Source organism: Engraulis encrasicolus, chromosome 8 (assembly GCF_034702125.1).
Source record: "Engraulis encrasicolus isolate BLACKSEA-1 chromosome 8, IST_EnEncr_1.0, whole genome shotgun sequence".
NCBI classification, from domain to species: Eukaryota; Metazoa; Chordata; class Actinopteri; order Clupeiformes; family Engraulidae; genus Engraulis; species Engraulis encrasicolus.
In genome coordinates, this window is record NC_085864.1 from 21,954,253 (window position 1) to 21,979,912 (window position 25,660).

General features: G+C 40.7%; 2 protein-coding genes across 2 annotated transcripts in view; both read right to left on the reverse strand.

Annotated features, from left to right (window-relative positions):
- Positions 1-6,984, reverse strand: part of mmp13b (matrix metallopeptidase 13b) — a 7,163-nt gene extending 179 nt beyond the window's left edge. The window contains exons 1-10 of the mRNA XM_063204357.1: positions 6,874-6,984; positions 6,025-6,263; positions 4,897-5,045; positions 4,369-4,494; positions 3,724-3,879; positions 3,264-3,384; positions 2,809-2,942; positions 1,347-1,506; positions 988-1,091; positions 1-161 (exon numbers count right to left, since the gene is read on the reverse strand). The exon at positions 1-161 is cut by the window's left edge and continues 179 nt beyond it. Of these exons, the coding sequence (XP_063060427.1) occupies positions 55-161; positions 988-1,091; positions 1,347-1,506; positions 2,809-2,942; positions 3,264-3,384; positions 3,724-3,879; positions 4,369-4,494; positions 4,897-5,045; positions 6,025-6,263; positions 6,874-6,978 (1,401 nt within the window). The 5' untranslated portion in view covers positions 6,979-6,984 and the 3' untranslated portion in view covers positions 1-54. The remainder of the gene's footprint in view (positions 162-987; positions 1,092-1,346; positions 1,507-2,808; positions 2,943-3,263; positions 3,385-3,723; positions 3,880-4,368; positions 4,495-4,896; positions 5,046-6,024; positions 6,264-6,873) is intronic.
- A 7,808-nt stretch (positions 6,985-14,792) lies between these two features.
- On the reverse strand, positions 14,793-24,106 carry ech1 (enoyl CoA hydratase 1, peroxisomal). Its single transcript, XM_063204358.1, has 10 exons — positions 23,784-24,106; positions 21,761-21,932; positions 19,681-19,769; positions 19,040-19,164; positions 18,886-18,934; positions 18,643-18,707; positions 18,166-18,236; positions 17,921-17,992; positions 15,961-16,111; positions 14,793-15,561 (listed from the first exon to the last, which is right to left on the reverse strand). The coding sequence occupies exons 1-10, from the start codon at positions 23,815-23,817 to the stop codon at positions 15,457-15,459; spliced, it is 933 nt and encodes a 310-aa protein (XP_063060428.1). The 5' UTR covers positions 23,818-24,106; the 3' UTR covers positions 14,793-15,456.
- Between the last annotated feature and the right edge of the window lie 1,554 nt (positions 24,107-25,660).

Here is a 25,660-nt window from a genome sequence, read left to right on the forward strand (position 1 = left end):
GGTAGAGTAGTGTCGCCCTAAGTGGGCTACATCGTGTCCTTTCTTATTGTGCGGCTAGCACACTGCGTTGAGGAGAGCGTTTGGTCTCAAGATCCGGATGACTTTCCGTGACGTGTAGCTGTACTCAAACTGTAGACTGTCATGGAAGAAATACAGATATCCTGTTGGGGAGAAACCATTAAAATGAGTGTTATTTAAGCAGTGCAAGCTCCACTGCTAACCATCTATCAATTGAAATCATTGAAACATTAAGTTTGACAGTCCCTCGTGATAATCTTAAATTGGCAAACAGTCAGCAAATGTAATGCCTTTGTTGTTCTATCCTTGCATGGAGTATGGAGTGTTTTCTTTACTGTAATAACTAGGCCTATTACACCATATTTTCCAAAAAATCTCATACACAGTGGTAGAACCCTGACTTCTGCCAAATTAAACTTGGGTCACTCAACGGAATGTATATTTTGATGTCAGACAACAAGGGTGTCAAACAAGGGTGAACCTGCGTAGCGTGCCAAAACATTCATGCATGGCGAGTTGGTCTAGCTTTGGGTAAGATCACCACAACAGGCCCCAACCTCAACCTCAGCCCAACAATCAGAACACAAGTCCCCTCTGTTTGAATCTCTGGGGCAGCGGAATGGCTAGAGCTAACAAAAAGTGGTCGTTTTATTTGTAATAGTGTTGGCCAAGGCAGTGCAGACTGCAGAGGCAATGGTTTGGCATCACCCACAGCTCTCAGCTATCTGATCTGTGCAATTCCAGACTAAACTTTTCATCTTTTAGTTTAGTTTAGCTAGGTTGAGAGTTTGGCTGTGACAAACCAGGGGTGAGTTTCTCAAAAGAGAAGTTGTTAGCCTGTTAGCAACTTCGGTAGTTGCCAATGGGAAAATGCATTGAAAACAGCAAAGTAGTTAATGTAGTTAGCAACTTTGGTTTTGAGAAATTCACCCCAAATGTGTAAATTGTGAGTGTGTGTGATTTTCTTACCATAATGATACGCGACAGCATCCACTTCGTCTCCGATTCCGGGAAAGTCATCTTCGATAGATCTTGGGAATCCGCTGTCCATCTTGCCTGCCTCCTCATCATAGCTGCAAACAAGATATTTAAGTAAGCCAGTAGTAGAGGAAACATGTTGAAAAAATAACACATAAGACAGCAGTCATAAGCATCAATAATGTGTCATTAATGTTCCTGATCTGTATCATGTCAGTCTTATGCAGGATACATGACACCCTTATGTAGACCCCTTCACAGAAAGTGTTATCAACATGCTTTATTCATTACAGCTCAGAAAAGCAAAAATATGAAGCAGAAATGCAAGCTGGGAAAAAGGAAGTGGTTACCTCCAGTACTCTTCCTCAGTGAAGAGCAGGGTCTTGCCCGTGTCTGGGATGTAAACTGCAGCGTCTATCTTCCTGATGGTCTTGGGCAGGCCTAGTCTGTGGATGTATCTCGGGTAGCCTTCAATCAAGTCGTAGCCATTCAGGGCCCACATACGAATACCTGTTGGATTTCAAAGGTCAGTCATGAAGTCTGGATAGATGGATGGTGAAGACGCTGGCTGGGTTAAGCTCAGCAGGCCTCTGGTTTTCTTTTCTTTTCTTTTGGTCTTTTACAACTTAATTTGATAGGACAGTGTGAGAGGTGGACAGGAAGCGAATTGGGAGAGAGATGGGGAGGGTTCGGCAAAGGACCCGGGCCGGGAATCAAACCCGGGTCAGCCGCATGGCAGGCGAGTGCCCCACCGTTTGGCCACGGCAGGGCCTGGGCCTCTATTTTTCAAGACCAACAGAGTTCATAGATATACATAGACCACTAGATGGAGCATTCAGCCTTTTGGCACGGCCAGTCTCAGACACCGCTGTCTTGGTCCGGTATCCTATGCTTTTCACTGATGTTGTTTTACTGCCACCTACAGGAGAATGTGCATATCGCCTTGATGGCACGGTTGTGTCCAGATAAAAGGATCTGACTGAGCCATTCGTTCCAATACACAAGGGTGGGCAATGTCACATCTAGTGTTCAATATCTATGAAGGAAGTTAAAGTAGGCCTGTGTATGGCTGATGAAAGACACAAAGCAAAACATGAAAAAAGAAGAAAAAGAATTTTGGTAAGACTTTACTTGACACCGGTGTGGTGTCATAAGCATGTCATTATAGTGTCATAATAGTGTCATGGCACAGCTATGCATGTGTCATAAACATTATGTCCATGTCATAAACATTTTATGACTGATGGCCTTAAGAGACATTCGGTTATGGCAAAGATTACCCAAGGTTGTCTTATGACACTGCAATGACTTGCTTACGACACCGGCGTCAAGTAAAGTGTTTCCGAATTTTGTAAGCTGTAAAGTTAAATATGCTTTAAAACCTGATTGGTGCTGTGCAGTTATTGTCAGTATAATTATTTGAATGTACCCAATTTTACTTTTTTCCATTTCATAATGTGCCTTGCATGAGTATAGAATAGAATACAGTAGAACAGAATAGAATATTATTGCAATTTTTATCACATGACATCTATTACACTATACTTTATAGATCATTTGTGGGGAACAGTGATGAGGAATCTGGATTCATGTGTTACAATCCAGTTCTATATTCTAAAATATGACCTACTTTAACCTGTCCAATACAACTAGGCGATTGTCAAGTTGAATGTTCAACTATCAACTTGTTCAAATGATAATGTGGTTAAATTGGATAGGCAAAACCATGCAGTGGAATAGTTGACACTGGGTTGTAAAGTAACAAATCCAGGTGGCCCTGCCCATTATTGGTGGAAAATGACCTGAGCTTACCACTGAATATGAAGACTCTGTCCTTGTGTGGGTTTTCATATGCGGCGTCTACTTTGTTGGGGAGGACTGGCCATGTAGACTTGATCAGAGTCAGCTCAGGTTCAGGCATATTTGGATGTAGGCGCCAGTAAAATCTGAGGAAAGGCGAGGAAAAAAGTTACGCTTTACGGTACTGATATATTTGCCTAGATAAAAGAAAGTACACATATACAGTACATGCACATTACAAGGGTCCTCCTTGATTTTTCCAGTACATTTGTTTGCATTTTATTACACCTACATCTACATTTTCCTCTGTATGGTAATTGAGTTATTGAGTTTTGTGGATAGATTCTTAAATACAGTATATGCACATCTCTATAACATAACTTCCTTTAGGTTTACACTGAGAACATCTAAGGAATAAGCCCTGGTCTTATTAACATTTTAATTGAACAAGATATGATGCGACGCACCTTCCTTTGAAGACGATGGTTTCCCCCCTGAGCTCGGTCACAGCATCAAAACTCAGCTCTGGATCACACTTGTTTGGGGCCACTGGCTTCGGTTTTACTTTGCCCGAATCAGGATTCTTTCCTACAGTTGATTTCAAGGATGTGTGTGAGTAGTGAAATGGTGAAGACAAAAGTTTAAAATAATCTCCAATAAATGTAACATTACTAGGGTAATTCCATGTTAATTCACTCGGTGCCCAAAAATCTACTCTATTCGATTTCAGTTTTCATGTACATGTATATACTTCGATGGCCAACTGAAAAAGTTTGAAGGGCCTCATCTCCTCAACCGACGCAGGATGATAAAACTTCAATAAGTGAAGTTCAAAAGGCACAAGAACATGAATTCAAGATGTGTGAAATGACATGGATTGAGATCCCTAATGAACAGAGAGAATAGAGAAACTGAACCCCCCCTCACCGTAGAGAAACTGTATTCCCTGCACATCATCTTCAGAGAGAGGGTAGCCCTCTGTGTAGGAGTAGATGGGATACATTAAGGCCCCGGGGTCAGTGGAGTGGGCCAGGCCCAGGGCATGTCCGAACTCGTGTACAGCCACCCGGAACAGATTGTACTCTGGGAAATGACAATGACATTTTATTGTAGATCACTTAGAAAAATCTGTAAAAACAAAAGACAACCAAAACTTCAAACAACAAAACAAAAACAAATAAATCATACAAAAAAAACCAAAACAAAAAAACAAAAAAACACAACAGGCATTCATTGAACAGATGCACGTTTGATGCAGCACTGCTGTGTGTATGGCAGTTTATCTGTGCTTGTTCAAAGGAGTAGATGTGTGCACATCCCACCCAGTGGGTCAGGTGCAGGACAACCAAAGCAAAAATCCAAGTAGAGTAAATAAAGTCTGCAACACTGCTTGGCTTGTCTTCTGTGGTGAATTTAATAATTAAATTCACCACAGAAGACAAGCAGTGTTGCAGACTTTTCTTACAGAGTAAATACAAAATGGTTATTAAATTCACCACAGAAGACAAGCAGTGTGGACTTAATGTACTCTACTTGACTTTATTTACTCTACTTGAGTCTATTTGTGCTTACCATGTGAGTCTTTCGTCCACAGTTCATCTTCGTCAAAGTGCGTGTCTCCTCCGATACCTGGGCCAGGAGGATACGCGTGGGCCAAGAGGCCGTTGGCGCCATCAAAAGGATTGAAGTCTCCGTGCTCTGAGGAACAGGGGAATTTGGTACAAATTAGACAACCATGTCACACAACACTGCCATCACTGGATGGGGTATACTGAGAGAAGCTGGTTCAGGAGTAAACCAGGTTAAGTTAAGCGGAAACTCGTGTAATAGAAGAGCCTGGCTTACTATTGGTTTACTACTGAACCAGTCTCATAGTATAGGCACCAGGAGAACAAAGGAAGAAGGGGTTAAATCCAGAATCTTATCGGCATAGGCCTTTACTAAGTCCAGGGCCTTTGGAGCTATACCACTCCAAAACATATCCCTAGTCTTGTGTTTGTTTGAAGGTTTTCCCCTGCAATAAATGTCAAAATGAATGTGGGTGAATATAGTTCATGTGTGAAGGGTGTGTGTGTAAGTAAAGGAAGGGAGATAACTGACCTCCACGGCCAAACTGGACCATGATGTCTGCAGTGCCTTCGTTAATCTTCTGGAAAGTAAGAGGAGTCACGCCGCTCCATATTTTCAAGGCTTTACTGAGCATCTTGTCCACTGTTGATTTGTCCAAATCAGGAGTGTAGTTGACTATTCTGTAAATAAACAAAAAAGAGGAGGAAAAAAATCACTATTTAACCATTGCTGAAGATACAGCACTCGGTGCCCATAGCCCTATAGCAATATAGAAAAAGTGCTTTAAAACCAAATAAAAAAAATGATGAGTCATAGATTTTGTATGTGTGCTTCAGTTTCATAACACAAAATAATTGCACACTTTTGCTGGTTATGATGACGTTTACTGTATGAGTGTAATTTAGAACACGAAACTGTTGCATATATTAACGTACGGTCTTTCTATAATTTTTCATGACACACCTGGCTCACTAAGTGTCACTAGTGGCTAGAAAACTTGGTAACACTTTATTTTAGGGATACATCTATTAGCACGAATACATACAATGTTAATGTCTGCATAAGTACCTTGTAAGGCATGTACTAAGCAAACGCTAAGGCCTACTAGGTCCTTACTAAGGTTAAATTGGTAATAAATCCCTTAATGTGCATGAACAAGACATTTGTGAATACATGCCTAACAAATGCTTGATTTTGCTTTGTACATGCCTTACAAGTTACTTATACAGGAACATTGTATGTATTAGTACTAATAGATGTATCCCTAAAATAAAGTGTTACTGAAAACTTTACAGTACTGTATGTAGTGTACATTCATGGCAAACATACAGTTTCAGTTTCAGTTACCTGATCAGACTCACAGAGCAGGACGACATTACTGAGGTAATTGGGGTCTGTGAGGCCCTCAGGCCCTAGTGACTCAGTCCCAATTTTCCCTCAATTTCGACACTCCTGGTATGTAGTATACACACACAGCTTTGGCTGAGCCCTGGACAAATCCATGTGAGAGGGTCCACACTCAATACATACAATGAAATGCGTACCCAATTTTGGGCCCTCTCTCTATCCCTGGGCCCGGGACAACTGGCCCCTTTGTCCCTCCATGTCAACCTCCCTGTCCACACATGCCATTTAGAACAGCTCAGCTTCGTGACTTACCTGTATGTCAGTTCCTTCTTTCCCCACTTGAGGTTTCTGGGAAAGACGTTGTATTCGCCGACGTCAGGAACTCCACACCTGGCCTGCTTCATGACCTCCAAGGTGTTGCTGTCCAGGCTGCCTGTGACGCTGAGCCCAAAGAAAGCCTGCATCTCCCTGACCTTGGTCTCAAAGCTGCCCCTGGCCTGGGGCAATCCCTGGAGCCCGTTTGGCAAGTTGTAAAACCGGCGAAGGTACCTCTGAAGAGAAAGAGGCAATAATAAGCAATAATACAAAATTGTGATTCTTACAACTTTCTGACAACAAGCATTTTGCAACAAACCATTTTCGGCCATCATGAATAATTAGGGTTTTTTTATAGCATAGTAGGCCTATCCATTATGACTCAGAAATGCAAACTTTTCATCAGGGGCGTAGCAGCAAATTTTGGGCCCTATGTACAATCAGCTCCAATGAACCCCCTCAGCCATCTACTGTATCTTCATAAATCGGACTGGGTGTGGTGGTCCCCTATATACATGGAGCCCTGGTGACCCAGTCACACTTGAACCCCCTGAACGACACCCCTGCTATTCATACATGTATAGGTTCTCCGTGTACACCGTCACCATTTTGAGGTTCACATCATAGACAAAACATACTGCACTTTTGACAGATCAGCAAAAGTGTGTTTACTACTTTGTAAATATAATATTCATGAAAAGATCAAACATTGGAATGGACATGATACATTTTCAAAACAAAGGACTAAAATGTCATATTCTACCTTCATTTAAAAAATAAAAAAAATTGTTACCATCTGAATCTAGACTAACCAGCGGAGTGCGAAAAAAATGATCCCCTACTTACCTCAGCTAATAGGCGGGTGTCTGTTTCTGGGCTGGAGAGAGGCATTCCAGAGGAGAGAGTAGCTACTCCAAGGAGGACCAGGAGGAGGACGCAGGTGAGCTCCATACTGACTGTCTGTGGATGTGTGTGTTTGTGAGACAGTGCAGGGACAGCGGTCTGCCTTATATCATGCTTCCACCAATCAGAGTGTGTGTGTCTCTAGGGGGGCTGGGGGGAGTGTGTGTGTGTGTGGGGGGGAAGTTGGTGAATCATGAGAAAAAGTCCCTAACCACTTCCACCGTGATCCTACTGTAGGATGGCTAAAATCTGCTTAGCTTGAGGCCTGGGCTTTCTGTGGTCCTAAAGAAAGAAACTAAATGCCTCGAAAGGACCCCTGACTCCGCAATGCTGTCACAGATCTTTTGTTTTTGTTCCTGGAAGAAATAACTTTGATGTGCGAGTCAACGAGTTGAAACATCTGAAATCGCTTCACAAAAATTGCTTTGAAAGCATGGGGGTGGGATGTGTGTATGTGTATGTGTATGGTTTAGGGGGTGGGGGGAGGGGTACAGCTGCTGACTTCCAGGCGTATCATGCCTTCCCAAAAAAATCCCAGAAGTGTGTTAGGTAATTAGGTCAAGGGACGGGAAGAGACAGGAAATGTCAGGTAAGGTTAACCTGTTAAAAGACAGCGTTACAAATTTGTTGTTACCAGAAAGGCAATGACTGAGTCGTAGTGCTTTACTAAAGGCCCTGCGTTAGTAGAGTAATTAACCTTTCAATGACTATTACAGCGTGCCTCAGATGGTACAGCGTGCATTACTGGGCTAAGGGAGCCATGTAGTAGGGTTTTGTTTGTTTGTTTGTTTGTTTGTTTGGTCTTTTATTACTTTATTTAGGATAGTATAGTGCGAGAGAGAAAGGAAATGATTCGGGAAAGAGAGATGGGTAAGGATGGGCAAATGACCCGGGGTGGAGTTGAACCCGGGTCGCCGGCGTATCAAGCCAGTGCCCTACCGTTAGAGCCACGGCAGGACCGCCATGTAGTAGTTTTGCTAATGTAATGTTTTATTTTATTTTTATTTTATTTATTTGTTACAAGGATGGCCCCTTGAGATGTGCCATCTCATTTTCGAGGGGGTCCTACTGACAGTACAGTACAAAAACAAAAAACAAAACAAAACAGTAGACATAGACACACACACTCACTCATTCACTCACTGGCGTTGCTCTCCAAACTACCCCACCACCCAACATGCTACAATAGTATGGTTTACAAGATGCCATTAGTTGTTAAAGAAATCATATGAATGAAAAGAAAATGAAAAAGAAAGAGAAGGAAGAGGGCAAAACAAGACAACAGAAAACCCAAAAAAACACAAAAACAAAACAGACCATATCCAGAAACAAACAAACAAAAACCCGACCCAGCAACTGAGGCCTTTCAGAAACAAGAGCAGGATGTTTCAAAGTAAGTGATTAAAGATGATCTAAAAATATAAAGGGAAGTGATGGACCTAAATGAAGAGGGAAGGCTATTCCAAACTGATGGAGCTTTGAATTTAAATGCTCGGCGACCGATTTCCTTTCTAATTCTGGGTGTCACTAAGAACAATGTTACGTAGGCTATAGTCAGAGCTTAGGGGGGTTAGTAGCTCTTTCAGGTAAGGAGGGGACTGTGAGTGTATGCATTTAAAAATGAGAATTGACCAGTGGAGCTTTCTTCTATTCTTGGGTGCAGGCCAGTTCAAGGCTTCATACATTGTACAGTGATGTGTCCTATACAGACATCTAAGTACAAATCTACAAAGACTGTTGTACAGTACATTGAGAGAATGAAGATGAGTTGCAGGAGTATTACCATATACAACATCTGCATAGTCAAGAATTGGAAAAATTAACTGAGTTACAATTCTTTTACGGACCTCCAGTGAAAAGCAGTCAACTGAATGATAAAGAGATTTTAAACAACCTGTTATTTTCTTGGAAATTGCGTTAATATGATGTCTAAAGGAGAGCTGAGAGTCTAGCCAGACACCCAGGTATTTAAACTCCTCCACTCTTTCTAGTAGTGTTCCATCAAGAAGAGTAACTGACCAGTTAGTAGATGGCAGAGAGCTGGTTCGAGTACAAAACAGCATGCTATATGATTTTTCCTTGTTCAGGAGAAGCTTATTTGAGAGAAACCACTGTTGCACTTTGTTGAAGTCAGATTGGAGAGTATGTTGAATATGAGAAATATTAGCAGAGGAATAGTACAATACAGTATCGTTAGCATATAAGTGAATTTGACTATCAGAGCACATTTGTGGCAAATCATTGATGAAAATAGAAAACAACAGAGGGCCCAACGATGAACCTTGAGGAACGCCCTTATCAATTAATTTAAATTTAGATTCCCTACCCTGAAAGAAGATGCTTTGAGTTCTGTTATGAAGAAATGAATTGAAAAATAGTACAGCTGTACGGGACAGGCCAATAGCATGTAACTTATCTAATAAAAGGTAATGGTCAACTAAGCCAAATGCCTTAGAGAGGTCAATAAATATAGCACCTGAGGGCATGTTGCTAATAGAAGACAACTTCTCTCTATGTCATTGGATTTACATATTTCAGCTGTATATTTCATTTATTATGTTTTTGGAAGTCAAGTTTAGAATAAAATCCAAGAGGTAGTTCTGTAGGGAATAACGTCAAGTGACAGACAATAGTGACTGTTACACTGATATACTCATCACCAACCACAGATGTGTTTGTGTGTGTGTGTGTGTGTGTTGGGGGGTGGGAGTGAGCGCAAGCGCAAGACTCACCCACCCAGCCTGTTGGATGTGGAAGACTTTTTGTGTGCATTCCAATATGCTACCTTGCGTCCTCCACTTGGACTTGTGGCCTCGCCCTGTCTTCTGGCCCCACCTCCGTGGAGAAAACATTAAAGTTTCCCCGATGTCAGCCTAGCTAAAACAATTTTTGGGGGACTATTCTTCAGTCACCACCCAGTTTGCAAATGAGAAAACGACTTAACAATTGAGCTTTGGCAAGATATTGAAATATAATGCTGTTGTCAGTGATGTCATCATGACATACTTCCTGGTACGAGGCCACAAGCACAAGTGGAGGACGCAAGGTTGCATATTGGAACGCACACTTTCAGTGGTGCTAGTTTTGAGTCCATGCTAGTTATCGTATGTCTGAATGCCAGCCGTCTGATGACTTTCTGATCTGCTGACACATACGTAATTCCTGATATCAGACAGGAAGCATCGAAACAACATCTTTCCAGACACAAATAGCAACACATGATGATGAGGATGAGTCTCTCTGCTGTTTTTGAGGAACTTGTTCCAGGTTCTGTATATGGCTGACTGTGGCTGGCATGCAGTTCGTAACAGATCTGGTGCCAAGTCGAACAAGCACGGAGCTGTGAGCATCCTGTGCTGTTGCACTGTCAGCTAGTTGTCAGAGGGTAGACCTACTGTGGATTTACCACACACAGATTTGAATCAGGTTTTGTCTCATTCTGCCCACAATGTAAGGACAGGAGAACAAAACACAAAAGTGTGTAGCATTAGTTTAAAATGTATGTTTTTATTTATCTCTTTCGTGAGTTGTTTCTCAACTTTTCAACGTTTGTAAACCGGTTAGAAATCTCCCTCCATCTGAACACAAGTTTGACCCTTTTCACCACTAGAACATTCTGCAGAAGAAATCAAGCACAGGTAAGACATGAGTGATAAAGTATGTCATTCCGGTAATAAATAAATAAATAAATAATAAATAAATAAAATTCCTTGTGTGTGACCCTGGGCGCCATGAAAGCTGTGGTTTGACAGTTAGTGCCGTGCCATTACAAGTAAGGTATATATTTACACAGGTATTTGAATAACAGCAACTCACACAGCAGCAGTTAGAGGATGCCCCAGACCTAATGGTTGTGATGACCCGTGAGCAAATACACGACACTTTGATAGCGTCTACCACATTGTTTCTGTGTGTGACAGACAGTCTCTCTCTCTCTGTCTGTCTTTTTCTGTCTGAGAGAGACAGAGCGAGAGACAGAAAGAGACGAAGACAGAGAGTCAGAGAAAGGCAGACAAAGGGATAGAGCAGTCATGGCCTGGCATAATTGGTTGTAATGACCCATGAGCAAATACAAAACACTTTTCTAAAGTCTACCATAGTGTTTGTATCTGACAGACAAAGAGAGAGAGACATAGAGAAAAACAAAGAAACATAAAGAAAGATGAAGGAGAACGACATACAGTACTGTAATGGCCTACGAGCAAATACGCTACTCTGTGTGTGTGTGTGTGTGTGTGTGTGTGTGTGTGTGTGTGTGTGTGTGTGTGTGTGTGTGTGTGTGTGTGTGTGTGTGTGTGAGCGAGAGAGACAGAGAGAGAGAGAGAGAGAGAGAGAGAGAGAGAGAGAGAGAAAGAGAGAAAGAGAGAGAGAGACAGAGAGAGAGAGAGAGAGAGAGAGAGAGAGAGAGAGAGAGAGAGAGAGAGAGAGAGAGAGAGAGAGGTGAAACATGTTGATTCATTCATTCATTCTTGGTCTGACATAACTTTGTCTGTTGTTTGTTTGTATAAGGATCACATCTGAGAGCGGTTTAAATGTTATTTTGCCTGCAAATGATTCACTAAAATGTGGCTGAGAAGAGCAAACTGCTCAGAGAGTGCGGCTGGTAGACAGCGTGTCTGTAGTCTCCTGAGTCACTCCCGGGAAGTACTGTAAGGAGGGAATTTTTCTCCCTAAATAAGAGCAGTCAGTCAGTCAGTGGTAGAAGGTTAGATAGCAGCCAAACAAACATACCAAACACAGTAAATGATATGGGGGTAGCTAACTTGAAAACAGCGATACATTCTCCTACTGATAGACGTTTGTATGTGGGTTGTTGTTGATGTTTGTGGGCACTTTGTTTTTTTGTTTGTTTGTTTTTTCTTCTTTTTTTGGTGTGTGTTTTGTTCCTTGTTTGCCGTCTTTGTTTTGGTGTGTTTGTTGTTTATTTTAATTTTTTTAATCAATTAAAAAAAGAAGTTTGTATGTGTATGTTGTTGTTGTTGTTGTGTTTTTGTGCTGCTGTGTACGTGTTGTGTAACACTATAATTGTAAGGTCCACATGCACTACACAAAAAATCCTCTGAAATATTTCTAATGATTTCTTGGACATTTTGTTGTTAATGAAAAAGCTAAAAACGCCAAAAAAATTTGAAACTGACAGGCAAGTTTTGGGATGGGGTTGGTCTAGGCACAGGCAAAAGTGTGTGTATGTGTGTGTGTGTGTGTGTGTATTATGTATTAATACCGAGAGGAAATGAAAGTGTAAAGTAGGTGTAAGTAAGAAGACATTACACACAAGACATTACACACACCATTACACATATATTAACCTATATAGCTCACTCCTACATACAGTTGAGGACGATATTATTAGCCCCCCTCCTGAAATTTGACATTTCTCTGGATTTCTCAGTAAGAATGACCATTATTAACCGTTTCTGTTATTCTGGAAACAAATACACTGATGGAGATAATGTTCAATGAGTTGAATTTGGATTTTTCTATTGTTACGATGAGTTTAAACAAAAAAGGGCAAAAATGGCAAGGACAAAATTATTAGCCCCCTGATCATTAATAGTCAATATGGCGCCATTTATGAACCAAAACTGACAACGGGCTCTGATAAGTTGCTACCTAGGTTGGCACATGACCCACTAGGGATTTTGGCCCATTTCTTCACTGCAAAGTGTTCTAGCTGGTCCAAATCGCATGGATGCTGAGCATAGACATTAACCACATACTCTCAGTGTGATTGAGGATTGGACTATGAGCGGGTGATTCCAATATCATGGTTTTAGTGTCCTTGAAGAACCTCTGAACTAATCTAAATGTATGCTTTGGGTTACAATGTTGTTGGAAGACCCAGCAATCCAGATTCAGACCCAGACTCCCTGTGTCTGAGGTTGAATAACAGACTAAACTTGATGTACTTCCACTATGTGTAACTGTGGAAACTGCTTAGCCTCATTAGACCAAAGAAGCATTGGACACCTGCCTAGATGATTGTTATTGACCTGGCCTCACCTGGAGGTTTTTTCCCCCCCCAAGAAAGACAGTTGTTAGGGCTTGTCATCATATTGGGCTTTGGGGGCATCATCACAGAAGAACCCCTTTACTAAAGGCAGTGCATATCAGAGTGTTATTGAGCTTTGCCTGTGAACATTTGAAAGTCAAAAATGAGTTTTGAACGTCTCTGCTTTCATCTGATGATATTCAATTGCACCTGCTTTGATGCATGAATTCTGCTTCTGTCAGGTGAAGAAAGGGATAGGCCTTGGATCGTTATAAGATGGTTTCCACAATTAAACATGGTGGTGGATGCATCATTCTGTGGCAGCCTCAGCCACAGGAAACCTTGTTTGGGTGTACGGCACCATAAAAACTGAAAATTATGATAGAATGTGGAAAGTGACCTTGCAAAAATATGCTCATAGCGGGAGCTAAGATCTTCACTGGATCTTTCAATAAGATAATAACCCAAAACTTGCATCCAAAATAGTTCAAATGTTCTTCAAGGATACTAAAACCATGGTCATGGAGTGGTTCAGACCTCAATCTTTCAGATAGTATTTGAAGAGTGTTGAAAATGAATGTCCATCCTCAACATCCATGCAATTTGGACCAGCTTAACTATTTGCAATGAAAAAAATGGGCCAAAATCCCTGGTAGGACATGTGCCAACATAGTTAACAACTAATCAAAGTGCCTGGTGTCAATTTTTGTTCATAAATGGCACTGTATTGACTATTAATGATAAGGGGGCTAATAATTTTGTCCTTGCCATTTTTACACTTTTTTGTTTAAACTCATTGTGAAAATGGAAAAGTCCAAATTTAACTTATTGGATACTATCTCCATGGTGTATTTGTTTCCAGAATAACAGGAACGGTTAATAATGGTCATTCTTAATGAGAAATCAAGAGATATGTCTAATTTCAGGAGGGGGGCTAATCATATCGTCCTCAACTGTACATTCAGCTCAAAGCTGATCTCACTTCCACCCCCCAACACACACACACACACACACACACACACACACACACACACACACACACACACACACACACACACACACACACACACACACACACACACACACACACACACACACACACACACACACACACACACACACACACACGGTTGGTGATGGGTATATCAGTGTAACAGTCACTATTGTCTGTCACTTGACCTTATTCTTATTCCCTACAGAACTACCTCAATAACATAATAAATGCAATATACAGCTGAGATATGTAAATCCAATGACAAAGAGAGAAGTTGTCTTCTATTACATTAGCAAAACTACTACATGGCGGTCCTGCCGTGGCTCTAACGGTAGGGCACTGGCTTGATACGCCGGCGACCCGGGTTCAATTCCACGGTTGTGCTGCTGTGTACGTGTTGTGTAACGCTATAATTGTGAGGGCCACATGCACTACACAAAAAATCCTACGAAATATTTTAAATGATTTCTTGGACATTTTGTTGTTAATGAAAAAGCTAAAACGCCAACAAAATTTGAAACTGACAGGCAAATTTTGGCATGGGTTTGGTCTAGGCACAGGCAAAAGTTTGTGTGTGTGTGTGTGTGTGTGTGTGTGTGTGTGTGTGTGTGTGTGTGTGTGTGTGTGTGTGTTTTGTTTTGATACCGGAGGTTTCAAAACCATCCTAGTATGTGTAATTTAGTAGTTTATTTCCAGAATTTATGCCACTGATTGACACATTTCCTCTTCTTCATGAAAATTTAGGACCGCCATCAATTTCTCTTGTTTTCATTACAGCTTGAAAATGTAAACTTTTCATACACTAGTAGATTTGACACAAAAAAGTTGATGTTCTCAAAGTAAATCTGAAATAAATGATAGAAGTTCGCAACACTGTTAATGCTCCCAGTGATTTATTTGCACGACGTTTCGGACCTTCGTCCTTTTTCAAGTGCAACCAACTGACAACATGACCAATGCCATAGACATGAGTGGTTGATCACTGGACTGAAAACAGTTCAGGGAAATGAAAAATGAAACAAGACAAGAAGGACCAATCTCTCTCTCTCTCTCTTTTTTTAATTAAGGTAAGCAGATCAGCTGCAACAGGACATTAAACATAGTATGGACATCACGTGTGTGACACTGAAAAAGGCCACATTCCATCAGAGGTAACTGGGTGATTAAAAAACCACAATGCTATCAATGCAAGATGTAATTACAGTAAGGCCATGAATTGAACAAAAAAAACACATTCAATCCAGACAAGCCTAAATAAACCAAAGACATTTAGGATAGGCAGGTGGTGTAGTATTACTGTTCAGTAAGTTAAATGCACAAGCTGAACTTAATATTTTGCTCTGGAAGGTTAGTGCTGTTCCTTCCGGGCCCTCCAAGGGGGTATACTAAAAAGCTGGTCCAGGAGTAAACCAGGTTAAGTTAAGGGGTAAAAGAGGTTACAAGGTAAAAATGAGGACTTCAGGCTCTTCTGTTAGATGATTTAACTACACCTGGTTTACTCCTGACGCTGCTTGGTAGTAACAGGCCCATGGCCGCCACCTCACAGCTTTGAGAAGACCACTTCCTTGGGGCTCTTCTTCTCCATGGCAGCCTGAGCTGACTTCATCACGTCCTGCGTTTGCAGCATGCCCATATTCCATGTAGCCTACAAGTCATGAAAATAAAAATGAATGATTGATAAAAGATACATGCTATTCATAGACACTTTTGAGTTAAATTAGGGGTGGGCAATATTAAACCGTGAATCGTGAAATCGAGTACAAGATTTGTCTCGAATCTTCCAAAGTGGAAAAATTTTATAGATTGTCTTGCAGTGAGGATGTTAACTATCTGTATCAGAGTGATGTCTACTTACTTAGTCTTGTTGTCTTCACATGTATTCTTTACAATATTGTAAAGCCAAAGACACTTTCCCCAGGTCATTTCCCAATACTTACCCATCTCTCAATCACCCTCTCACAATGTCCTATCCAATAAAGGCCCCCGCAAGAAGCCCAAAAATATCTTAAAAAATAAACTAATAAAGCTAAAGGATGCCACTTACCATGTAGTTGAGTCCCTCTGCAACACTGTGGTCTCTTGAGTAGATGAGGTTCATTTTGGTGCCCTGCACCGCTACAGGACTGCGGCCCGCGATCTCCTCCGCCAGCTCCATGGCCGCCGTCATCATGGACTCCTTATCAGGCAACACCCGGCTACAACACAACAAAAGACACCAGCATCAAAACATACCACATTTGAAGAGCTTCATTGCAAAATGACGTATAAGCTCATCTGTAAAGTGGTGCTGCTGTGATTTCCCTTCACAAACTTTTTTAGAAATGTACACTTTTGTATTGTATGCTCTCAAAATATTTGAATGGGAAGAATTCACACATAGATTCCAAAACTAAAATGCAAAAGTCAAAAAATGGCGCTAAAGTAATTTTGCAACAAAACCCTTCATTTGCAGATGCAGTGCATAAGGGTTAATCAAAGATTACATTACATTATAGTAGGGCTACATATGGCAGTCAAAACAGCAACAAATTGACTTGACAAAATTACATTTCGGAAAGTTGACATTTTTTGTATTTGGCATTGAATTGAATTGAATTGCATTGCATTGCAAAATGCATCAAAGATTGCACTACAGCAGCACCACTTTACAGATCCACAGATGGTCCTTGTTCTTAAAGATCATAATACTGGTTATCTTCCCATTGATGTGGATGATCTTTTCTGCTGATATCTTTTTTTATCTATTGGAGGAGTTCTCTTGTACAGAGGTAAGCCCTGCTTGAGGAATTCTGCAGGTATTTTGTCAATGTGAAAAACATGCGCACGCATGTACACACATGCACACAGACACGCACACATACGTACACACACTTCTTTTATTTGTCTGATGAGATGCATTGACACACTAAAGCCTGGCTCAAACTACACGACTATCGCGCCGATTCTCGGCTGAAAAGCCCCCTTAGACAATCGCTGGAACGTTACCCCCCAGGACCATCGCGAGCGATTGTCGGGAAAGATTTCCTCGTCGTGAGCGACGTTCTAAGATAGAACTTTGGCAGCTCAAAGAGTCGCCGATCGCAAATTGTAGAAATCAAACAGTGTTTGATATTTGCGACTGGAAATAGAACGTCGGGCATTGTCTTGGTGGCTGCGAGCAGCGACAAGATTGACAGTTGCGATTCTCTTCTAGTGTGCTGTGCACCCCGACGCCAAAATCGGACACACAATCGCTAGTCGTGTAGTTTGAGCCTGGCTTAAAAGTACATTAAATGCATGTGTTAATCACACTGGATACATATAGAGCGACAGAAGAATTAGCTTTAAGTGTGCCAGCACAGGGATATTTTTGTGTTTCATTCGTGTCCCATTTTACAATCTGGTATACATTTTGGTTGCAAAAAGTCAGAGAATGCGCACACATAAGTAGCACAGGTGCCGAACCAAACAAAACATCACTGAAAGGAATGCATAGGTCCGCAACACTGTTTGATTGGCATTGTGACATTAAAGGGACAGTTTGGTCAATTTCAACATGCAGTTGTAATGCTCACACTACCCTGGACTTGTCAGTGCCTGAGATTTTTTTTTCTTCTTCTTCAGCCGTTTCCGAGATCCTGGTCATTGTAATGGGGGCAGCTCTTTGTTTACATTTCAAAAAAACATTTTTATTTATTCCCAAAAACATCCAAAAGGTTATAAAACATCAGCAGACAACTAGCAAACCGCAGTACCTTTTGGGAAAATATTTGGAGTTGGCCTATGTTTCATTTTTTAAAAATGTAAACAAACGCTGCCCCCATTAGAATTGCTCATATCTCGGAAAGGGCTGAGCCGAAAAATGTGCCATCACCAGGTACTGACAAGTCAAGGGTAGCGTGAGCAATACAACTGCATGTTGAAATTGACCAAACTGTCCCTTTAAATTTTGTTTGGGAGCATAAACGGTGTTGCGGACCTATATTTTCCTTTCAGGGATACATTTTACCAAACACAAAACTAACCTGACAAGTCCACAGGTTTTTGCCTCATCGGAGTACATCTTGCGTGCAGTCAGAGCCAGCTCATTTACTAAGCTAAAGGAAAACAGAACAGGATATAACGGGGAGCATAAACTACAGTATAAAATGAACTGAAGGTCTATCGAAACATAAGTTAGCTTGCAAAAGGATGATTTATTTCAACCCAAAGCAACCAACATAATATTTTTTTCTGTTTTCTTCTTGAACCAAAGGCTACATCTGCTCACCTGCGGCTACCTATGACTTTAGGTAGTCTCTGTAGTGTACCCACATCGGCTGCCAAACCGATATCCACTTCCTGTGGGCAAAAGTAAATATGGTTTAGAATTCTAAGCATCAAGCAATACCACAATTTGGGCAGGGTGTTACCAACAGTCTGAATCTGAAAAATAGAAAGTAACTTCTGAAATTTTCCCGCAAATTTACCCATACATTTGAATTCTGACGATGGGAACACAGCACAATCGTTCTGGAAAAAATGTCCAAAAATGTGAAGAGGACCAACTACATGTCTGACAAGTTTTAACTTCTATTTTTGTACAGTTCTGGTGACATAAATTAAAACCTGGATCAAAGAACTAGGCAGAATGAAATAAAATGCAATATCTCAACACCAGCTATAACAATAATAATATGAATAACAGAAAATATTGTACAAAAATAAAAAAAAAGATTGTACAAATAAATGAGATGAGTTGCCTTGCCTTTACTTGAAACCAAGCATCCTGTGTACAGAGGCGAATGTCACAGGCCGTAATAAGATCCACACCTTAGTGAAAAACAAACATGCACCCACATTGTCTGAGAAAACATTTTGTGTAATATAACATATAATAAAAGTTTGCAACAAACACCAATATTGTTTTAAAGGACATACATATACACAGATAACTTAAACAGCAAACTATGTTTAGTGCATTTTTAAGAATTTCCTAACGTTCTCTTACCTCCTCCGACACAGGCTCCATGCACTGCAACTACAACTGGCTTTGGACACTGCAAATGCAGAGGAACAGACAAAAAGTTCAAATTAACTGAACTGTTGCACTTATTCCCCTTTGAAAGAACTACCAGCAAAATGGACAAAGTGATTCAAAACACCTCTTCAATCACTGAGAAGGTCTGCTGATATTTGCTGATGATGCGTCGCATGTTCCACGAGGTCCTAGCAATGTCGTCCCCCTCCGGCTGAAGGACATCGCTGGCCATGTCCATCAGGTCAATACCTACAAGGCAAGACAAGACATGGCAAGCTCAGTTCAGCAAGTCAAAAGCAAAATCTTACAGCTACAAGACAAGCCCATGCAATCGAGTACCGGTAGTTAGTAGAGAAAAGATTGTGAGATGTCAAACACGAGGTAAGGGTAATAAAAATTTGCTCAAAACTTTTGCTCTCGAAGTCTCTCCATGGACCTTTTACATGAAACAACTGGATCAATTTAATAAGACCGGGTGAATATTTGACATCATTACAAAGCATGCAGGTTGACTGGTTTATTTATTTTTTCAATCAATTTTCAGTGAAGGCTTTTGACAAAAAGTATGTATATCCCCCCTTCATGCTTAGCGGGTAGTTGTAATAAAGTCTGCCTCTTTAACAGCTGTTCTTCTCCCCCACCAGCTGTTTTAGTAAGTGATTTGAGCTAGCAACGTGTATACTGGATTTCTTATCTCTGAAGCCAGAATTAACAGCCAGTGCAGTGGTAAAGGAAGCAGAGAACTAATAAGAAATGAAATATTACCAGCAGTGAAGATTTTTCCAGCCCCTGAGACAACCACAACTCGACATTCTGGGTCACTAGCGATGTTTTTAAAGCAGTCCACCATTTCACTGAAAAACAAAGTAAGAAAAAAAAATGATTGCGACAAACAACGATTTAACAACAACTATGCTGCAGTGCTAATCTAAACTTAAATTTTGTCGGAATCATCAGCAGAGACCAAGCTTCAAAATGTAATAATCCTACTTTCTACCCAAGTACAAAGACATGGGTCATTTCACGTGAAATCAGACACTTTGGGACCCGACCGACACGGACTTTAATCATACTTGCTGTGCCTGTTTAGTAGCAAGGTAGCACCCCAGAACTGCATTTGTGTAAATCTGACACCAATATTAAGGGAGAAACAGACTAGCAAAGGTTTACATATGAGGGTAGGACACTATGCATTCAGCCTTGATTATGTCAGTCAGTGTAAGTCACAAAAGGATGTCTGAGGTGTTGTTTGAAAGCTCTTTTCTGGCTATACAAATTACACACACAGCATGGAATACAACAACCTTCAGAATATGAATTATGATACATTGAAAAATTAAAAATTGAATATCAAAAAAACGTATATTTTAAAATGGCCGGTTTCTTGTCTAAACATAGCCTGTAAGGTCATAAACAACACCTGAAAATGGGGTGTTTGGTTCTTTATTCATTTCAGAGATAATGGGACATAAAGGTTGAAATGAGTTGTAATGAAGTAGTGATAGAGTAGTGTCAGGGACAGGGCTGGAGTGGTCAGTCAGTCCCTATTCCAGGTACTCAAAAACTACACGGCTTCTGCCCATTGTCAATGGACACAGTGGAAGCTAGACCATTTTCAGCATTCAGAGAAGGCAGGGTTGAAAGAATAAGCTCAGTAAAGGAATTTTCTAAATGTTCAAGCATCAAAGGGTATGTTGTAGCTGTATATGATGGCAACTAGTGGCTAGCATGCGTTGAGGAATGTATGCCGAGCACTGGAGAGGTGAAATTGAACTTCCTGCATCCTCATGGACCATCTCCATCCTTCACATATTCCGATAGACATGCTGTCATGTGATATTACTATGGTATTACCATATTATTACTAGGTGATTTGTATGATGTCATATTTTTGAGTCCCATTATCTCTGAAATGAATAAAGAACAAAACACCAGCGCATTTCAGGTGTTGTTCATGACATTGCATGCTATGTTTAGACAAGGAACTGGCCATTTTAAAATATACGTTTTTTTGATATTCAATTTTCAATTTTTCAATTTATGATAATTCATATTCTGAGGGTTGTTGTATTCCATGCTTTTTGTGTAATTTGTAGAGTCAGAAAAGAGCTTTCAAATAACACCACGGACATCTTTTTATGACTGACAATGACTGATATAATCAAGGCTGAATGCATAGTGTCCTACCCTCATATGTAAATCTTCCCTACTCTGTTTCTCCCTTAATATTGGTGTCAGATTCACACAAATACAGTTCTGGGGTGCTACCTTGCTACTAAACAGGCAAAGCAAGTAAGATTCAAATCTGTGTCGGTCGGGTCCCAAAGTGTCTGATTTCACGTGAAATGACCCACATGCGAGTTCACCAATTGGTTAAATGAACCTTTATTGCTGTATTTGTTTGATAAAAGCTGACCTAATGATGATGCATTTTGCAGTTTTACTTGATGACTACAGGACCTCCATCTCCTTTCATCAGAACTGGGAATTAGAGGCTGAGATATACGACCTCTGCATTTAGTGGTGAACCACAGATGTCCCTGTGGGAAGCTGGGCAAGCCTAGGATGAAGCAATTGAAGTTATTTTAACCCATTTCAGCCTAAGCCCTTTTTGGGAAAGGGTTCCCTCTGCCTATTAAATCCTACATATCTCAGCCTCTGAAGCACATACAAACATGAAATAAGTTGAATTTAAAAGTTAGGACCCTCATTTTGCATTAGAATGTGTTCATTCAGCTCTAACATATTTATTTTCAATAAAAAACCCTCAAATCTGAAAAGCCTGAATGCAGCGTATATGTGTCTCCAGGCTAAAATGGGTTAAAAAGTGGAAAAGGTGCAATACCTCCAGAATGCTCTGTTCATGGCGTTTCTTTTTTCTGGGCGGTGCAGCTCCACATGTGTGACGGCTTTGGCTGGGTGACTGATGACCAGCGTGGAGAAGTTAGCCGAGCTGGAACCCTCAGATGACGACATGGCTCTCAGGCAGTTTAACGCCGGTAACCACAAACGTTGGTCTATGTAACAACATTTTAAAATAAGAGTTAAACCTAAAAAGATCCATAAAACTGTAAGATATTGAAATTAACCCAAGTTACCTTGATTGGTATATCGTATATTGTTGATTAATTGCATATTGGTCTTGTTTTGGTTTTTTTAAACTTTTTTCCTCTCACTGATTCTTGGGAATAACTTGGCTCATTCAAGATTCAAGACTGTCTTATTGTTCCCAAAGGAAAATTGTCTTGAACACTCACAAAGGCTTCCGCATAACGCACAACACACAACACCAAACAAAATACATAATATTGACAGTAGATTAGTTTTGTGTTCTCACCTTGACAAGAATTTCAAGTCAAAGTAGCTCCAAGAACTTGTACTCATAAGAATGAACCTAATGGGACCTCTAACTATAAATTCACAAACGATTGCCTTGGCCACTCTCCAAATGCACAGGCAAGAGGAAAGCTTAGATACTACTCTTAGAAATATTAGTTATGTAAAACAGCAACTTAAGGTTCATTTTTGCACAACTGGGACTCGTGTGTCATTGGGGATGAGGGTGGAATACTTTGATTAGCTCTGGATGAAAGGTATTGGGGAACACAAGGACACAATTAGGGCAGTCATGGGTAAGCAGTTAGGGTGTCAGACTTGTAGCCCAAGGGTTGCCGGTTCGACTCCCGACCGCCAGGTTGGTGAGGGAAGTAATTAACCAGCTCTCTCTCCCCCAACCTCCTCCATGACTGATGTACCCTGAGCATGGTAGGCCTACTGTCCCGCCGCACTGCTCCCTTTCGGGTGAGGCATGAATGCAATTTCGTTGTGTGCAATGTGTAGTGTGTGCTGTGTCAGGACAATAGTTTGAGTTTCCCAGTTAGGCTGAAACAATTAATGACCTTTTTAAAGTGATGATGCGGGTCAGCAAAATGGTATATCGATGGGATTTAAGTGTTCACTGCACAAACGTTATGGTGTGATTGGTTCTAACTTTGTCCAGAGCCAGTTTATAGATGCCCACCTCTGACAGGAATAAGATGTAGGCTATGGCCTGACTGCTCATGTGTAGGGTGGCCAGGCGTCCTCCTTTAGGGAGGACAGTCCTCCTTTTCAGTGCCTTGTCCGGTGTAAGGCACAGCATTAAGCCGGACAAAAATGCATTAAAATGCATGAAATTGCATCTAAAAAAAAACACGCTAATTTTCTTGGGGGACGACACCCCAAACCCCCCGTCCTGAAATATGTCCTCCTTTTTCCTGTCACAGACACGGTCACCCTCCTCATGTGTGTTGTGCCATGTGGACCCATTCATTTGGATAGAAGAAATATTTCTTACAAATTGAATTGCATCACTGCATTGACATTCCTCTATGGTTGTCTATTAAAACATAATGTGATGTTTTATTTTATGAACATGCCCCATCCTTACTTTTATACCCAGAACATGGCAACATTTTACTTGCTATTTTCAGATGGCTACAGGGATTAAATGCAAATCAGAGACAGTAAATAAGCACAACAGTATCATTGAATGTGCACATTGCACAACCGTGTGAAAGGCTCTTGACATTTGCCCCACTTCAGGGGCGTAGGTAGCACACATGTAAAAAGCTACTGCAGTAAGTGCGAATACATGACTTAAGGGAGACAAATGTCATCAGAACAGTCAACACGCTGGTTAAAAAACAAAACACAAGGAATATTTGATTGACTTAGTTATTGGGGCGTCCAGAGAGGACGAATCAACATGAATGGAAAACTTTCTCGCTGGTGTTATTGTCAGACAAGACTAACCGCCCTTTACAGCGGATAGACAAATTACAACACACTTATACGGTGGGGAATCTCCGCACCGTTAACCAACTTACTTTGTTTAAACGCTGATCTGATAAAGAAAGTCATCGCACTCAGTGAAGCTCGTTTCTTTCTTGACGGTCACATAAGGGGCAACATGAAAACTCGAGCAGAAGCTGATTACAAAAGTGTGCTATTCAGGGGTGGTTTTAGGACAGCCCCTTTAGACTTTTTGTTGTTTTAAGGTCTATGCCGATCCCAGGCACAAATGACAGAAAACCTTTATATTGAATATAAAGTTCTAAAGGAAATAGGTAATAATTGTAGTGTGCCAAAAACAAAACGTCTTCTGTCAATTCAATTTTTGATAGCAGATTCTTTATACGCCATTTTCTACGGAAAGCCAGAAAGCTCATACTGGTTTTCCTCTAATTTTCTCCTTTGCTTTTTTTACCCTCCACAAAATAGTGATTTGCTGCCATCTAGCCCCCACCCCCTGAATAACTTTGTCTACAGAGCAACTCGCTTTACCCACATACCTTGATTAACTGTAATGGCAGTGTACTCTTTATAAAAACGTTATATAACAATAATATCTTTCTAATAAAAAAAAATATTCTTCCCCTGCCATTTGCTTCTGAAAAAGGCATAAACCTACCTTTCATGGGTGTGTTCAGTGGGATCTTTGGTCATCATTCATTACCTACAAACGGAGCATAGCAAAATAAATGACCTTTGGCCGGCTGGCTACTGACCTGCGCGGTTAGGAACAGCTTTTACATGCCAAGGGGTACGAGGGCCTGAATGAGTTTTAAAGTGGTGGTGCATTTTTCCCATTCATTCTTTATTTCTAAACAATGTTAAGTGCTGCTGCACCACAGCATCCCCCTTTCAGGCACCTATGCAAGGGATATGTGGGCTCGACATCCATTGGTACGTTGGAGCAGAGCTGGATGCAGAAAAAAATTACATAATGAAAACTTCATTGTGGAGAGGAGATCCTCTTCATAGAGGTTGTTGTCTGTGTGCTCCATTCTCCTCAGCGATCTGGTCGTGGTGATGTCTGAAATACAGATGTACTGTACAGGTATAACAATTAAAGATTCAAGAATTGTATTTATTAGTTTTAACGACAGAATTATGCTTGTCATAGTCCTGTACTTCTGGCCCCTGTGTCTCAGCACACCACCATCTAACGTCAAATTGCATTAGGCAGTTAAATACAGATTTCTAAGAGATAAATTGAATAGATGAGTGGGGAGAGAATTAAGGGTGCACTATGTAATAGCCTATTTTTAGTAGCTTCTTTACAGAATTCATGCTGCACATTCTCAAATGTTACCTTTTTCCACAAATACTTACCACCACCATCAAATTGTAAGTAGCCTATTCCTTATAACTGGAAAAAAAGCACTTTTCAAACTTGAAAAGGGAAATATTCTCCATGGTCAGGCATTTTGAATTTCCGGACATAGACATTTTAGCTGCAAAACTTACTGTACTTTGGTCATACTAGTAAACATTAGTTTGTTACTTAGTAAATATTCATGAAAAGATCAAATTTGACAAGAAGCGGCATCATTTCAATGAGCAACATACAGTAGTTGCAAACTCTGGCCATCATCTTACACAGTGCACCTTTAAGGAGAGGCTGTAGGCCAGAGGTCCCCAAACTTTTTTCTCTGGGGGCCACATTATCGTTACTGACTGCGATCAGTGGCCGGGATCAATCATGTGGGCTTTATATTAGGCCACTGCCTGTTATAACCATAATTTCTAGCACAAAATAGTTCATCATTACAAGTGATTTGCAAAAGAAGTGAGTACTTCACATGTTTTTCAATTTGAAATACCACAGGTATTCCTTTTAATTTCTAATAACCATGTAAAAATACCAAGGAAAGGTTAGAAAAATATGGTGATTGACAGTTTATGCGTGATACAATAATGG

What these genes read in the sequence shown, in the direction of transcription:
- ech1 (XM_063204358.1), bottom strand. Translation starts at nt 23,817, where the DNA reads ATGACTTTCTTTATCAGATCAGCGTTTAAACAAA. An exon ending in AAAACCTGTGGACTTGTCAG is followed by an intron (nt 16,112 to 17,920) that starts GTTAGTTTTGTG and finishes GTTGTGTTGTAG; the next exon opens with CCGGGTGTTGCCTGATAAGG. An exon ending in CAGAGGGACTCAACTACATG is followed by an intron (nt 15,562 to 15,960) that starts GTAAGTGGCATC and finishes CATGACTTGTAG; the next exon opens with GCTACATGGAATATGGGCAT.